At 39.5% G+C, this 15,212-nt stretch overlaps 2 protein-coding genes across 9 annotated transcripts in view; both read left to right on the plus strand.

Annotated features, from left to right (window-relative positions):
- The window catches only part of cadm3 (cell adhesion molecule 3), a 142,063-nt gene extending 133,604 nt beyond the window's left edge, over window positions 1-8,459 (plus strand). For all 7 annotated transcript variants that reach the window (XM_008433970.2, XM_008433974.2, XM_008433975.2 and 4 more), the window contains 2 exons: window positions 2,035-2,160; window positions 6,205-8,459. In XM_008433970.2, coding sequence (XP_008432192.1) covers window positions 2,035-2,160; window positions 6,205-6,323 — 245 coding nt within the window. In that variant the 3' untranslated portion in view covers window positions 6,324-8,459. The remainder of the gene's footprint in view (window positions 1-2,034; window positions 2,161-6,204) is intronic.
- Window positions 8,460-14,489: 6,030 nt separating this feature from the next.
- Window positions 14,490-15,212, plus strand: part of kirrel1b (kirre like nephrin family adhesion molecule 1b) — a 97,249-nt gene continuing 96,526 nt past the window's right edge. For both annotated transcript variants that reach the window (XM_008433976.2, XM_008433977.2), the window contains exon 1: window positions 14,490-14,947. In XM_008433976.2, coding sequence (XP_008432198.1) covers window positions 14,902-14,947 — 46 coding nt within the window. In that variant the 5' untranslated portion in view covers window positions 14,490-14,901. The remainder of the gene's footprint in view (window positions 14,948-15,212) is intronic.

Raw genomic sequence — 15,212 nt, forward strand, 5'->3', positions numbered from 1 at the left:
GTGTGTAGGGGGGTGTGTGTGTGTGGGGGTGTGTGTGTGTGTGTGTGTGGGGGGGGGTGCGTGTGTGTGTGTGTGTGTGTGTCAGTGTGGTGTAGGGTGCGGGCGCTGGATGTGAGTTGATCTTGGGTCTTGTCTGCCTTCCTTTGATGCTGACAGCAGGATTTATTGGCTCATTCTCATTCTCGCCTCGTCAGCATGCCCCTCTCACCTCCACGCCGGCCATTCAGAGTGTGTGTTCCACTTTAAGTGTGCTTTGTCTTTTCCTTCCACTTTTCCCTCACTCGTCAAGCTTTTCCACTGTTCTGCTCTCTGTCGGTTAGCTCTCGTCAGGTCCTGCACTTCTCTGAGAAATAGAAACTCCTCCTTGCAAAGTTGGATGCTCACCACATCAGCTGGTTGTGATCTCTCTCTTTCTTTTCCCCCCATCTCTGCGTTTGTCATTGCATCCTGTTACTGTAATCACACGGGGTCTCCAAATAACCTCCGTCTTTTTTTTTCCTTTTGTTTGGCCCTTCAAACACTCGCTTAATGGAATCCAACTTCTCCCCTTGATTTCACAAAGTGTTTTATGCTTTTTATGTCCCACGCGTTGGGGAAGTGCCACTTCAGGGTTGATTTGATCTGAGTGACTTCCTTACAAACACCCCGGGCTTTTATACAGCCTAAAGAGACAGGCGAAATAAATGCTGTCTCAAATTGTTTTGGCTGAAAACTGATACCTTCTCCAAGCTCTAAGAGGCCAAAATGGCCGATGTAAACAAAAGGGAATAAAACTTTAAATCTTGAATGAATCTGTGAGTAGTTGTTCTTCGTCACAGATTAAGCAGGAAACACACAATCAACTATTGACTATTGATTCACAAAATTAAATAAAAATTATTTTTTTCTGATAACAATAATATTAATAACGCATAATAAAACACATAACTAGTATTTACTAATAGGTGGTCATATTTATTATTACATGTTATATTACTGTTTTTCTTTTTCTCATGGTTAATTGTTCTATGTTTGTATGTTTTTGTAATGTTAACTGTTTGATAAATATATTAAGTATATAAGTCATAATTACCATGATGACCCATAATGCACCTTCATTCATTAAGGAGGAACTTTGCAGTGTTTTTCGGTTAAAGCAAATTGCTCAATATCAGCAGATTTAGGAATAAAAATTAAGGAGAAAACAAGGTTTTTACTTCCCAGCAACTCTTTTTCTGATATATATTTACATTTAAAGCATCTTCATTAAGAGCAAAGTGGAACCAAAGTCAAATTTCTTGCTTGTCTGCATAAACCTGGTGAATAAAACTTATGACACTCATACATTAACTTTCAAGAGATTAAGATGTTACTTGGCAGCCATGTCGACAATGTGATACCAGAAACAGTCCGATGACTGCTGCAGGATATCCTGCTCGTTTTGGACCACCAACAAGTTTGTCTCTCTTTCTAAAACTTGCGCAGAGCTAGCATAACAACAAAACCGACAGCTGGGGAGATTTCACCCAACATCTGGAATTACGTTTGTTCCCGTTCACTGAAGGAAGCTGTAAGCTGCACATTTCTGTGTAAGTTAGGCACAAACAATTGTTAATGGAGGGTGATGAAATTGCGACTCTCTTTCTCCTGGCTTTGTTTTCGCTTCCTTGTTTTTGTCTTGTGAAGAAGGTTTGCCACAGTCTGTATTACATCCTGACATGTTTCTTTGCTCCCCTGTTCTTATCTTTTCTTTTTGCCTTCCCTCTGTCACTCTCCCCATTATTTTCTCTTGCTCTATTTCTGCTGCCTTTCATCATCCGTCTTCCATTTCCACCAATATTCATCCACCAACCCCATGTTTCTTTTCCTCTCCCCCATCACGATTCCTCTGCTTCTTATACATTGAGGAATGCTCTCTGTCTTGTCTCTTCTCTGTTTTCTTCTTATGTCCTCCAGCTGTATGGTTGCTACATTCTCGTACTCTTATATTTCCCTCCTCTCGGGTCCTAACTTCTTCTCTTCCTGTCATCCCGCCCCGCCTGACCTCCTCTGAAGACACGACAGCCATGTCGACATCTTCGGGCGTGGACCACGCTGTGATCGGAGGGGTGGTGGCTGTTATCGTCTTCATCCTGCTTTGCCTCCTCATCGTCCTCGGCAGATACCTCATCAGACACAAAGGTCAGCAGCTCTGCACAAACAAGCCTGCAGACGCATTCATACATTCATGCATGAACATACAGAGAGACGAGCTGACATACATATGGATGCATGCAAAAATACGGCAACATATCATCCCCACATACATGAATATAGAGAGAATGACTGAGGGAATTTGAAATGTAGACGACAGAAGATGATGACGGAAGTTTTTGACATTCTTAAAGTTTATCACATGTATTTTCAGTTTTTATGTCACATTCACATAAAATAGTGTTGTGTAAGGAAGTATAACATGGTTTTCAGTTATAAATACAAACCTGACATTCCTTTGAATGCAGGCCTTTCCACTCTGATACCCTTAAATAAAACCCTCTACAAAGAACTACCTTCAGAAGTCACTTAATGTCCGTGTGTGTAATTAAATCTCTATGTTAATCTGTCAAGGGGAAAGTTTTAGAGGTTTGAGAACAAACAGGAACATAACGACCAAAGAACAGAGCAGACAGGTTAGAAATGAAGAGGTGGAGAAATTTACATCAGGATTAGGTCATAAATCAATATCGCAAGATTTGAGCATCTCACTACTCAGTCCAAAAAGACAATAGTATAACTGCTGCCCCAATGACAGGTCAGTCAAAGGCAGCATTATTTTGAGATGGAGCAAAGAAACCCATGAAATCTCTGGAGAAGCTGCAGAAGTCCAACATAAAGACGCATCTGTTGGCAAAAAGGGAATAGTTGTGTATTCTATAAATATACTTACAGAAGAAAGGTAAGAACAAAGAGATTATTTAAATAAAACAAAAAGAAGTAGAGGCAGTGGCGCAACTACACATTATTCAGATGGATGCGAAAACATAGATCGGCGACCCCCCAGGAAAGAAACATCAGGGTGAAGGAGCGACGGTCACTCACTCGTATCAATCCAATTCTCATACCGACTTAGTACCGATGTTTTCAATATTTTAGATGGACCTGCCTGCCTCTAAGAGGAAGTCCTGTCTGCAGATTTCCAGAGGCCATATTGGGAATAAGATCAGACAAAAGTTGACACTGTTTGGTTTGCAGTTGACCCTGAAACAGCCTCCTCATTATGACACATGGTGGAGACATTACGCCATTCCTCATCAGGGGCTTTGAAGCTGTTAAGAGTCAATGGAGGATGGAGATAAATATAAGGCTCTTCCCTTATATTGAGATAAATATAAGGCTCTTCCCTTGTATTGAGATAAATATAAGGCTCTTGGCGTTTGGAGGTTGGGGCTACAAAAGACCCCAAAATGGAGGTGGAGGGTCAGATACTGACCATAAAACCAGACAACCACAGCTGTTTTCCTCTTGTCTGATCTGATCTGCCTAATGCATAATTTTCCTTCAGCTTCATGATTATGCAGCATTTTGTGTTGGTCTGTTACATTAAATCTCAGTGAAGGCCATTGAAATGTGTGGATGTTACATTACAAGGATGCTTCCAAATAGGACATGGTGGGAACTGGACACTGTTTTAAAATCCATTATGGTGGTTGTGTTGCTTAAACTGGGCTGTGAGGCGCTGAGCCGACTGACGTGCAGAACCCAGATGGCTGTTTTGTGATGTCATTTAAATCAGAGGAAGCCTGCTAGATGAAATGTAAATGTATCTGGAGCTTTTGTCACAAGACATATGGTGACCTAAATAAAAAAATACTGCAATTTGGAGGGAAAAATCTGACTAGTTTGGGGAAAACAGTGAGTGATAGAAGTATTATATGAGTTTTTATGACTAAAACTTTCACTTTGGTATTAGTGGGTGAAATATCTTCACATCTGATGACCTCATCGACAGATCTGCACATCCTGTTCAGACCTCCTGTTTCCTACATGTTGAAGCCCCAGTGATACAAGCTGATGACAACTCATTACTGTTCATTACATGTTTTGTTTACACAGCTTTCTTTCACTTCAGATTTCCTCTTACTGGCAATTAATTAAGTCACAGTTATTTGGGCAAATGAATAAATCATACTGTTGTGATGGTAAAATTAATTACTCCCATCCCAGGGTGACTTATTAACTCGGTGGTTAAAGTTTTGTGAGTACAGCAAAAGTGTATTTAGTTTCTTTCTGTTACACGTTTACCTTTTGTCCCTAAAAGAAATAACTTTTGTGCTTCTAATGGAAATCGTAGAACAGTAACTGAAGATCACAAGAATATGATGGAAGAGCTTGAAGATTCTCCAGAATATTGTGTGATTACCGCTTGTGCTCAGGTCCATTTTATTTCCCAGGTCACTCAGTTTAGGTTCCTGTTGCTGCAGATCCTTTATTCAGCTGGGACTCACAAAAACATCCAGAGCCTGGACTGATTAGAGTTGCTTCTTTGAGCAAAATTCAAATCAATGTATCCTAACTAATTCAGTATTCACAAATATGCCTCTAATGAAAGTTTGTGTCTAAATATGTAGATTTATTTTTGTTTAAGTAATTGTAAATGTCTGCTTTGTTATATTTAAGTCAAATTATGAACTTACTGCATATGCTGTAAAAGTGTGTTTCCATAAGAAAAGCTATACCAAGCTAAGTAAACACAGCTTATGTTGCTGCATTAAATGTTATACCTTATACATATATGACCAACTCTGGCTTTAATATTAACAAGATAAAATGCACTACTGTTAGAAATGAGCTGTGCTGCCTCCACAACTGCAAGCAGTCAAAATAAAAACCAAAGTTTAGTCATTATTGCATCGTATCGCACTAAAAATGTACATAAAATTCAGCCTTTCATTTTAGTATGTTCAGTTAGGGGTGCAAAGAAAATCCTAGTATTAAGATATTGGTTGTTGATTTTTCTTTGTTTGCTTTTTCTATTTACAAAGCCCCAACAGTCACAGCTATCGAGCTTTTTGTGAAATACGTCTTTATGTAACTGAAACAATAGTTAAATATATTCACGCTTATTAACATGAAGCAGACGCTCGTTCTTCCTCTAATGTTGGAAATGGAAAAGAGAACATCCCATTAAAGTAAGACAGATGTGTGTCAAATTATCATAATTTGGGAAATGGTTGTAGGAAAGACATATGAACACATAATGTTAAAGAATTAACTTTAATATTTAAAACAAGTGCAGCAGAGAAGAAATGTCAAAATGTCTGAGTCGCAGTAAACAGGGCCATCCTACAGTCACCTGGTCTCCAATAGCAACCATTAGACACCATCTACATGCAAAGTGGATATCTGAAAACATAAACTGGGACATCATTTGGTCTTTTAGCAGGATGATGATCCCAAACAAATCACCCGATGGTTGATTGTGGTTATTGACCATAAGCTGCGAACTTTGGCTTTAGAAGAGCAAATTTAGATATAGTATGATTTCAGCTGCACTTAATAATAAACTGACTTTGGTTGGTGTGGTGAACTTAAACAGTTTTGTTTTTCCCCAACAGAAAGGGTCTGGTGTTGGTACGCTAGGTTTAGTTTGCTGTCAGATGAAGAAGATCATGCAAAAACATAACAAAAATTAAAAACACCATTGCTGCATTCTGGGTTTAATGGTTTTATGGTCATTTTAGTGGTTCATATAAACATAAATAAGTAGGCGGGTTCTCCCCACATCCTTAACCAGAATGTTGAAGCAGTGCCAGACCTCATTCCCAGCATCGCTACACAGTTGATCCTTTATTACTTTATCTCACAGAAAGCAGCTCTATGGTGATATTGAAATGTCGATTCTGCATATTCTGAATAGCAAGTAACTCAAAAAGATTTTGGATAGTAAATAAAAGACATCATTAGCTGGTAGATTGATGTTTCTGTTGGGCTGATTATCTGTCTCCGCCGCAGTAGTTCAGACAATTAAACCACCAGAAAAACAACGAGTCGCTGAAAGCTCTCCTTGTATTTGCTTCGGAGCCACACTGGAACATGTTGACACAATCTCATCTCAAACATCCCATCCTACTGGGGTCCTTCGCTCCCAGTGGTTGACTTTTATGGCCTCTACAATCTTTCTACTCCACCCTTTTCCCCTCTGTCTCCGGCTCACTGGGTCACGCTTTTTTTCTCCTCGTCCCACAGGAACGTATCTGACCCACGAGGCCAAGGGTTCCGACGACGCCCCTGACGCCGACACGGCCATCATCAACGCCGAGGGAGGTCACTCCGGAGCCGAAGAGAAGAAGGAGTACTTCATCTAGATGGGTGGGGGGGACAGAGTGGTGGTGGGGGGGAGAGAAAGCGAGGAGGAAGAGGAGGAAGAGGAGGATCCAGCTGGAGGAGAGAGGAAAGGGAAAACCTCCATTTGTTTTCACAACAGCTTCAGTTCTTTACTCTGTTGAAGGGATGTTGGCAAGAGAAGGGAGGTAAAGAACTGTGGGCGGAGCTTCAACTACCCTCTTTGCATTGATACAGGGAAGTGAGATCTTTTGCACTGACATTCGGATGAACTGAAGTTACACACACATGCAAACACACGCGCACACACACATGATTCAGTTCTTGTTTTCCCGCAGACTTGAACGCTCGTAGATGCTCAGATTAACAAAGCCGAGCTTCCTACTAACACATCCTGATCCATTATCACACACATCCTCTCACAAGCATCCCTTTTTTCAACTGTCGGCGCAGTGAAAAAGCTCAATTGTAAACCACATTCTGACATCGTCACGACCTCGTTCCTCCTCCACAGCGCAGCCCACAGCGGGTCTGCCCCCTTCACGTTCCTGTCCTCATGCTCTCCATCACAACAAGGCAGAGTCCATCCTTAAACTTGCTTAGTGTAGACAAAATTATTGATTGGAAAACTTCATCTCCTTCCGTCTTTTTTTAATCTTTCTATGCCATCAAACCGCTTCCTGCGGACGTTCAGATTTTTTCACAACGCACCACCACAAAAACTTGCAAAAACAGCATTCCCACCTTGTGCTGCCAAGCCCAGGGCCTCCAGTATACATATATAAATATATATAAATATATAAATATAGAGTTATATAGCATTCTTTTTACTTGACAGAAAACATTCGGTGTGTTGTAAATACACTTTCTGTTCTGTTATTTTCCTGCATTCTGTCACTCTTCGGCGCCCCCTATCCTCTCTCATGCAGCCCGTTACTGCATCACAACAACTTATATACTCAAAAATAAAATAGAAAAAAAAAAGCCTGCCTGTTTTTATTACTTGCGTAAAAATTCAGAGTCAAAACGATCATTATCTTTGGACTAAAAAAAAAACATGTAACAACCATGATGTTGCAATGAAAACTAACCTTAACTGCAAATATTTGTACAAAGAATGTTTTTCCTATTGGTTTGTTTGTGTTTTCTAAATTTCTTTCTGGATTTTCTTAGGGAGATTTTGTGTTTCCTGTCAGCGTCTTGTTGTGTTACCGTCAGTGTTAAGAGTTTACAGTGTCTGCTGGTTTGTCAGTTCAACAGTCTTTTTGTTTGGGCATTTCTTTGCTTCTTTTGTCGTGCCCTGCTCCGTGGCGACACTTTCACTTGTCAGACCTTCAGCTCTAAGTCTGAGTTAAACATTCAAAATGAGTTTAATAGAGTTTCCTTCTTGTCTTTCATGTAGTTTCCCTTCAAACTCAGCCTGCTGAACCTAACTTTCACCTTCAGATCGCCTTTCTTGGCAAAGTCATCTGGCTCTGAGTCCGCTGAGTCGGGGCTTCACTGGCTTTCTCTAAGAACCTGCCATGTTTGCTGCTCCGGGGTTGAGAAAATGCTCACAGGACCTAACAGGACTGTCTACATGCATTATAACCAAGTTCCTGGAAGAAAAGGGAGGGGGAAAAAAAATCTCTTCCCGCTATGGTTTTCTTGTGTGAGCAGGACTCGTTGGCCAGCTTAGCGAAAGCTTCCCATAAACGAACGCTGCTTTATTAAGGTTGAGACTTGGCCTTGGCAGTAGCAAGCCCCACTTGGCCCAGGCATGGAAATTGATTGCAATCTAACTAAGAGGCTCTGGCTGCAGGTTGTACACATGCCAAGGCTCTGTTTGGCCAGACGAGGGTTTCAGGCTGCTCTAATACTCAAGAAAGTCATTTAGGGAACCTAATGTCCTCTTCTACTTTTCTCCTTCTCCCTCCACTCGTCTATTTCTTTTCATACTTTAATCAATCAAGCTGTCTGTGTCCTGATCCACCTTCACCCTGTCTCCCCTCCTCTCGTTGCTCCTTCCTTCCCCTCCCCTCCATCTCCGATACATGTCCAGAATCTCCTTGCCCGTCTTTAGCTCAGTGAGGAGCCTGTGTAGACGGAGCTGTGTGAGCTGAGAGCTCTCTGTAGGAGATGAATCACGGATCCGTTTTACAACCTTCACTACAAAAAAACCCACAAATATTACCAAGTATTTTTGTCTGGTTTCTAGTGTAAATATTTTTAGGACACTTGAAATATGACAAAACTAACATACAAATAACTTTTCAGCATAGAAGGTTGTTTTAAGTAAGTAATTCCTTAATATTGATTTTGAAAAATTCTTTTTTTCACTGATAGATTTTTTGATATATAACAAGACATTTCCATAATATAAGTAATCTGGCAGTGGAACTACTTTTCTATCATGATTAAGGAATGATTGACTTATAATAAAACAAGCTCCTACATTTTGCAGAAAATTTGTTTGTAAGTTAGTTTTGTCTTATTTCAAGTGTTCTAAGATATTTAAAAATACGTGGTAAGAGTTTGTGTTTTTGCAGCGTTCCTGTATTAAGTCTTGTCTGCCACCTAAGAGGGTTTAGTGAGTTTCTACTGAAAGAATTATTGGCTGGTATATGTTTAGCTGATGCAGATAATAGTGTTTTTGATATTTTGCGATGCGGCCATACTGTCGCCTCAGAAGTACAGCGTCATGGGTTCGCACCTCCTGCTGCTTGCATTTTGTCCCTGCACCTGCCTGAGTTTCCTCCAGGTTCTCCTTCTGCAAGTCCAAAGTCAGGGTACAGTTAGGCTGCGAGTGTGAATGAGCAAATCATCATCCCTGTCCGTCTCTCTGTGTTGACCCTGTGATGGACCAGAGGCCTTTCCAGGGTGTGCTCTGCCTTTGCCCTGAGCAGCTGGGATAGGCTGCATCCCGGGCGTACAGCCCCTACAGCAGTGGTACCCAGACCTGGTCACCAGAGTCCACTGTCCTGCGTCTTTTGGATCTTCGGTTTCCAAACATTTTCTAATAAGCACCACCTCCGTAAATACTAATGTTGCCAGGCACCAACATGCTGGCACTTTTTTCTTTACTGCATCTGGATTTTGACTTGGCTGTTTTCATCTATTGGGTCTGGATGCTCGGATCATGGATTTAATTATGCATTCCATTATTTGTTAGTTGACATTTTCAAATTGGAAGAATGAATACGAAGGTCTTCTGTAGTTTCCCAACAACCTGAACCTCAAAATCCAATATGGCTCCAGCCAGTTGAAAGCAAAATAATAAACAGTTAATTGCACGTTTGTCAGTGTGCATCTTATTAAGTTTAGTATCAGATTGTGGTCTGCAACCTGTTAGTGAACAAATAAACACTAAACAATAAATAATAGTAATTATCCTTTTACTGGCTGAATTATGTTATGCATAAAATGCATTTTTATGTCAAACAGATTCTAAAACAGGTTATTAATTTACATGTCTGGTTGGAAAATCAGCTAAATGAGGCATTATTTCAAAGGACTTTGACTAAGAGATGTCAGCAAGATACTCCCAGGATAATTTGTGTTGAAACTGTGTGAACAAATTCATTATTGAAAACTTAAATTTCTTGAAATACTAACAAATACTCCTTTCTTTTGAGCAGCTTCTGTTTGAAGCTAAGATTATTCTATATTTAATTCAACTCAAAAATACCTTTTTGATCCCAAAGAAAAATTAAATATGGTTTAAATGACTCATATAATCCAAGCATCTTCAAAGAGTCGTTTTGGATGTTGATGCTGGGGGCAGAAAAAATGAATCTAAATGATCCTCTGACTGAAGACTGTTAGTGTTTGACAGTCACAACATGAAAACAGCTCAATATTCAGGTGACAGAGATGATATTTTACAGCAACATGTCTTGGATAACACCACCAGGTTTTGGCCAGGCCTGCTAATCCACCTCAGTTGCTTTTGCCACTTTCTTTCTAAATCTCTGTCTGTCCACATTTTTTAGAAAGCCTGGCAGAGAGACGTTAGATTCCACAGGATGTGATCCTGGTCACCTCCTTTTCAACTCCTCTGGGATTTTGAGTGCGGTATTATTTACGCTTTTGAGACATTAATCATTTGCATCTGGTCACAAAAAGTATATCTTGTTGCCACAGTTATGCATCTTAAGTTTCTGAAAGTGAAACAAGAGCAACATCATTCAAAACCAGAGGGGTTAATTGTCCAAACATGTAATGTCTCAACCATCAATACTGACAAATGTCTTCAAATCAGAACTAACAGGCACTTTGCTGCCACCGTTAGTGGTACAACTCTACAAATTAATTTATGTAAAAGGATAATAATTATTTTTTTTCTTAAGAAAAATCTGAATCTGCATAATCTGTATATATTAACTACATCCAAATTCAGAAATAAAAGAGCAATTAGCACTTTGCTAAAAATTCCTCCTAAGGAGTTATTGGTGATGTTTACCTTCTCCTCTCAGTAACTAATATCTCTAGCTTAAATTTAAGAACCGAGAGAAATGTTACATTATCCATTAAAAAAATACTTCAGAACTGAATTCGGAGTAATAGAAACAACATCATTGTTGTGGAAATATTTAATGATCACAAATACACCACAAATAAATTCACTTTGTAAAAAAATGCTCCATGTCTCCAGTTACCAAAATCTGTTTCCAATGTGGTCAAGATGAGCAAACAGGGAAAATATGAGTGAATATCCCAGTTAACACACACCAGGGTTATATAACAGGCTTCTGGGGAACTTGGTGGCACGCTAAGGATGCAGTCTTTGAAAGTCTATGTGCTGGAGCAACACGTCTTCAAAAAGTGCAGGATATGAGGATCAGGGTCTGGGGACCACTACTCTATGGGATAAAGCAGGCATAGCTGATGGATGGGTTTTTTTAAAAAATATTTTTATTTTTTTATTTTGAGTTTGACTCAGCTTTTCATCTCTGTTATGGTTGAAGAGCAGAGAATCAGCTCTGTCTCAGAGAGCTTGTTGCACACTTCAAGGACATTAGCATTGAACTGTATTTAGCCTCAGTCCACTGTTACTCTGCTCATGCTGGAGAGAGGAAATACTTGCCTCCTACTTAAAGTATAATGTCTTTTTAAAAACTAATGGACCTGTATTTGCCTGTAATTTATCGTCCTGTTCTTTGTCTTAGTTAATGTGCTAGCATGTAGCTTGCATGAGGAATGATTGGAAAGTGTAGATACTGCTGGAGACGAGAAGTGCCGACAAGCCACTCTCCTGAGACTCCGCTGCTGCCCTCTGTTCTGCAAACATACGCTGTGACCCAGATAAATCCGCCTGTAACCTCCTCATCTCTGCCCACCAACCAAGTACGACTCTTTCTGCTCTTTCCTCCAACACCCCAACATGAAATCTGCATTTGCTGTTGAACTGGGACGCGCAGTCAGTGAAACTGTATTTTCTAGCTTGGGTGTGATGGCGACTAACTGTCCCCAGGTGCCAGCAAAGCATCACTTCTCTTCTCCGTCTTCAGTCAGTTTTAGCCGGACTGTCCCTCACTCAGTCATCATCTCCTCTTTAGGCAGTAGCAAACAAGCTGCCTGTCATTTTCCCCCCGTTTTGTAGAGGAAACTATTTACTTTTTAAGTCATGTTTTTTAAAAGCTGTGCATAATCATCAGTGTTTGAGTTTCAGTTTGGTTGATTATCTTTTTTTATTATTTAGATTTCCCAAAACTTGAATGTTAGAATTGTAGTATTTGCATTTATTTTCTTGTTTCAGCAACCATTTTTATATATGTTCCTGTATATAGTGTTGCCTTTCTGGAAACTCTTACATGCAGACCCATACAAACACTTTACACACACACTATGGGTGCATTAACACACACATACATGAATATGCACAGCAGGTTTGTCTGCTCCTGTGGTGTGTGTGTGTGTACTTTAGTGTGTGTGTGCCTGTGTTTGTGGATGAGTGTGTATCAAATGACCCAAACAGACTCCAGAGACACTCTTAATGTGTTGCGTTCACAAAAATATTTTTTATTTCCATGAATAAAAAATAAAAAAATCCTTTTTTTTTTTTTTTTTTCTTATTTGGATGAAAAGTCTTCCTTTTGAGTAAATATTCATATCACATGGAAGTAGTGTTGTTGTGTGTGTTCATTTGTATAAAAAAGGCAGATGATGTCATCAGTGTGCGACCCTGACAGATGCTGTGATGGGGTTTGAAACTGTTGGCTGAAATGTTCCAAAAAATATTAAGTTTTGTTTTGTTCTTTTCTCCTTCTCTTTTTGTTAGAATATGAGTTGAGTTGTTGACTTCAATAAACATGAATTTGGGTTAATTTCATCTGCTTGCTGCTGGTTCTTCCTGATTAGAAAGGATCTCATTTAAACTGCGTTGCTGGCTGTAAGTGCAGGACTTGCCGTGACACAGTTCGTCTTGGGAGACGAGACGGTTTCTCCGCTTACGCTGATGAGAACTGGAAACAGAAAAACAAAGATACTGCTGGCTGCCCGCTGTCCTAAACAAAGCAAAGCACAAAACTGAAGTTTATCCCTGTTGTTTTACAATAATAAGTTCACTCAAATATTCACATTACAGGGCAAATAAATGTATTACAACGATGATGGTAACAAATACGCACTTCATAACTCTAACTCTTTTTCATCAAAATATATTTTGATGAAAAATCAACAGCACTCTCCTCTCCCACAGGACACAGTTGCAAATAGAGGAGATCCTTGGGGATGCAAACAATTTCACAAAACAATACCACCAAAGAAGAAACAAAGTAGAGGATCTACTGATCATAAAGTGACACACTTACAACAAACATAGTGGTTTCCATTCTATTTAGGGCCAGGTATAAGAACTATAGCAACAGAAGACATTTTGTATAATAATAATAAAGTACAGACACAACCAGGTTACATGTTAAATCAGGATGTCTGTGTTGAGTTTTTGAAGAGAAAAACACATCAAAATAGATGTGGAAAAAAATAGAAACAAAACAGGAAATATATGCTTTAAGTATATCAAGCAATAAATCAATTAATTTCATTTATAAAGTACCTTCCATACTAAAAGCAGTGCAAAGTGCAGAATAGAGAAAATACTAAGGAGAAATGTGACAAGATTTTTGAGTTGACATGAATTATTATTATTATTATTATTATTATTATTATTATTATTATTATTATTATTATTATTATTATTGTTGTTGTTGTTGTTGTTGTTGTTGTTATTACTTTTTACTATGTTTCACAATATTACTTTCAACTAGCATCAAAATTTGACAACAAAAGTAAAACAATTGTTTTGGAATAAAATGCTTTTCTTTGTGGAAAACATTTTTAACACTGATATTTAATACAAGTAATAACTAAATAAAGAAAGTAAATAAGAAACATATTTTTTTTCCTCTTGTTAGGCTGTATGAACTGCCTACAGGTCCAGCAGTGCTTTTGATTCAGTAACCAATCAATGTATCATCGAAGAAGTTGATAGTGTTTCACATTTTTTGCGCCTCGCAACTACACAACATGGCCACCAGAGGGCAGTACAGCACAGTGAGTCAAGCAATCTTGGTTTTAATACTGTAAATTGTGTTAGCGAGTAAATTGGAAAGCCACTTTCCCATTTTGTTCTTTCAATTTAATTTGTTAAAGGAGTATTTTATGTACGGATATTAAAACTTCTCCTGATAAAGCATACTTACATTACATATGTTTTATTTCTGTCTGACATCAGAAATCCATCATTTTTAAGTATTTTCACCATTTGTCTCTCATTTGTTCCAATATGTCAGTATGTAATAACATAAAACTGCTGCAATTTTCTGTACTTTAGGAAGAAACCGAGACGACAAATATTCACCCATAACATTGATATGATAAGATGAAAAAAACAATGTCGATATTCTGGTTATCCGAATTCTGAAACGATACAATCACTGATGGAGCACTCACACATTTCTGGAATTTACACAAATTAGCAGCTGGAAATAATTTCTCAGCAAACACTCTGCTCGTGCTCTCCAATAATCATTATTATCCATCAATAACTTCCATAGTAATCTTCAGATTTTAAACTTAAAGGATCTCGTAGTTGAAGTTTTGAGGGCCAGACCGCTGCTGTTCCTGGCGCCGTCGCTGCAGCGCCCCCTGCCCCCTGCCCCCTGCCCCTCTGTGGAGCATTAACTGAGATTTGGAGAGGGGAGGCGTGGAGGTGCTGGTAGTACATGAGAGAGGGGATGTGTGCTACTGATTGTCTGTGAGAGGGGAGGGGGGCAGAGACACGCAGAGAGACAGAGAGGGTTAGAAGAGGGAGAAAGGAATTCAGAACTGTTTAAATGGGGATCCAGAGCGCAGCGCGGACAGCGGCTGCGGACTGAGCCAGCAAAACAAAAACAACAACAGAAAAAGTGGAGACAGGTTTATTTTACGCACGGGAAAAGTGGGAAGTAATTGGAGGAAAGGAGAAAGAAGCATGGGATTTTTTTTCCTCTAAATGTGTCCTGTTTGACTCTCATGACTCAGAGAGGATTACTGTTAAACTCAGCCGCTCTGCAGGAATTGATGGTGTTTTCTGAGAGAAACGGAGCGGAGGCGAGGAATCTGAATGCGCTCGGCTGAACCATGCCAGGCTTGTGGGTCCTAACTTTGGCACTCGCTTTCAACCAAGGTGAGTAAACGATGAGGATCCAGAGCTGAGAGACAAAAGAACGATGGACATCAGCGAAAAGTTTGCTATTAATTGTTTTCTTTTGTTTTCCTTCCGCGGCTGTGCGCTCTGAGGGTCTCTTTATATCTCATGGCACTATACTTGCAATGCGCGTTTTTATGCCTGGCATTAAAATCCACGCGCGTGCGTGGAACTAGTGCTTCAGATTTGAGCAACATTCATACATCCCCACAGACGGGAAGGAAAAATCATTTTTGGGGGGACG

The sequence above is a fragment of the Poecilia reticulata genome, linkage group LG17 (genome assembly GCF_000633615.1).
Source record: "Poecilia reticulata strain Guanapo linkage group LG17, Guppy_female_1.0+MT, whole genome shotgun sequence".
Lineage (NCBI taxonomy): Eukaryota > Metazoa > Chordata > Actinopteri > Cyprinodontiformes > Poeciliidae > Poecilia > Poecilia reticulata.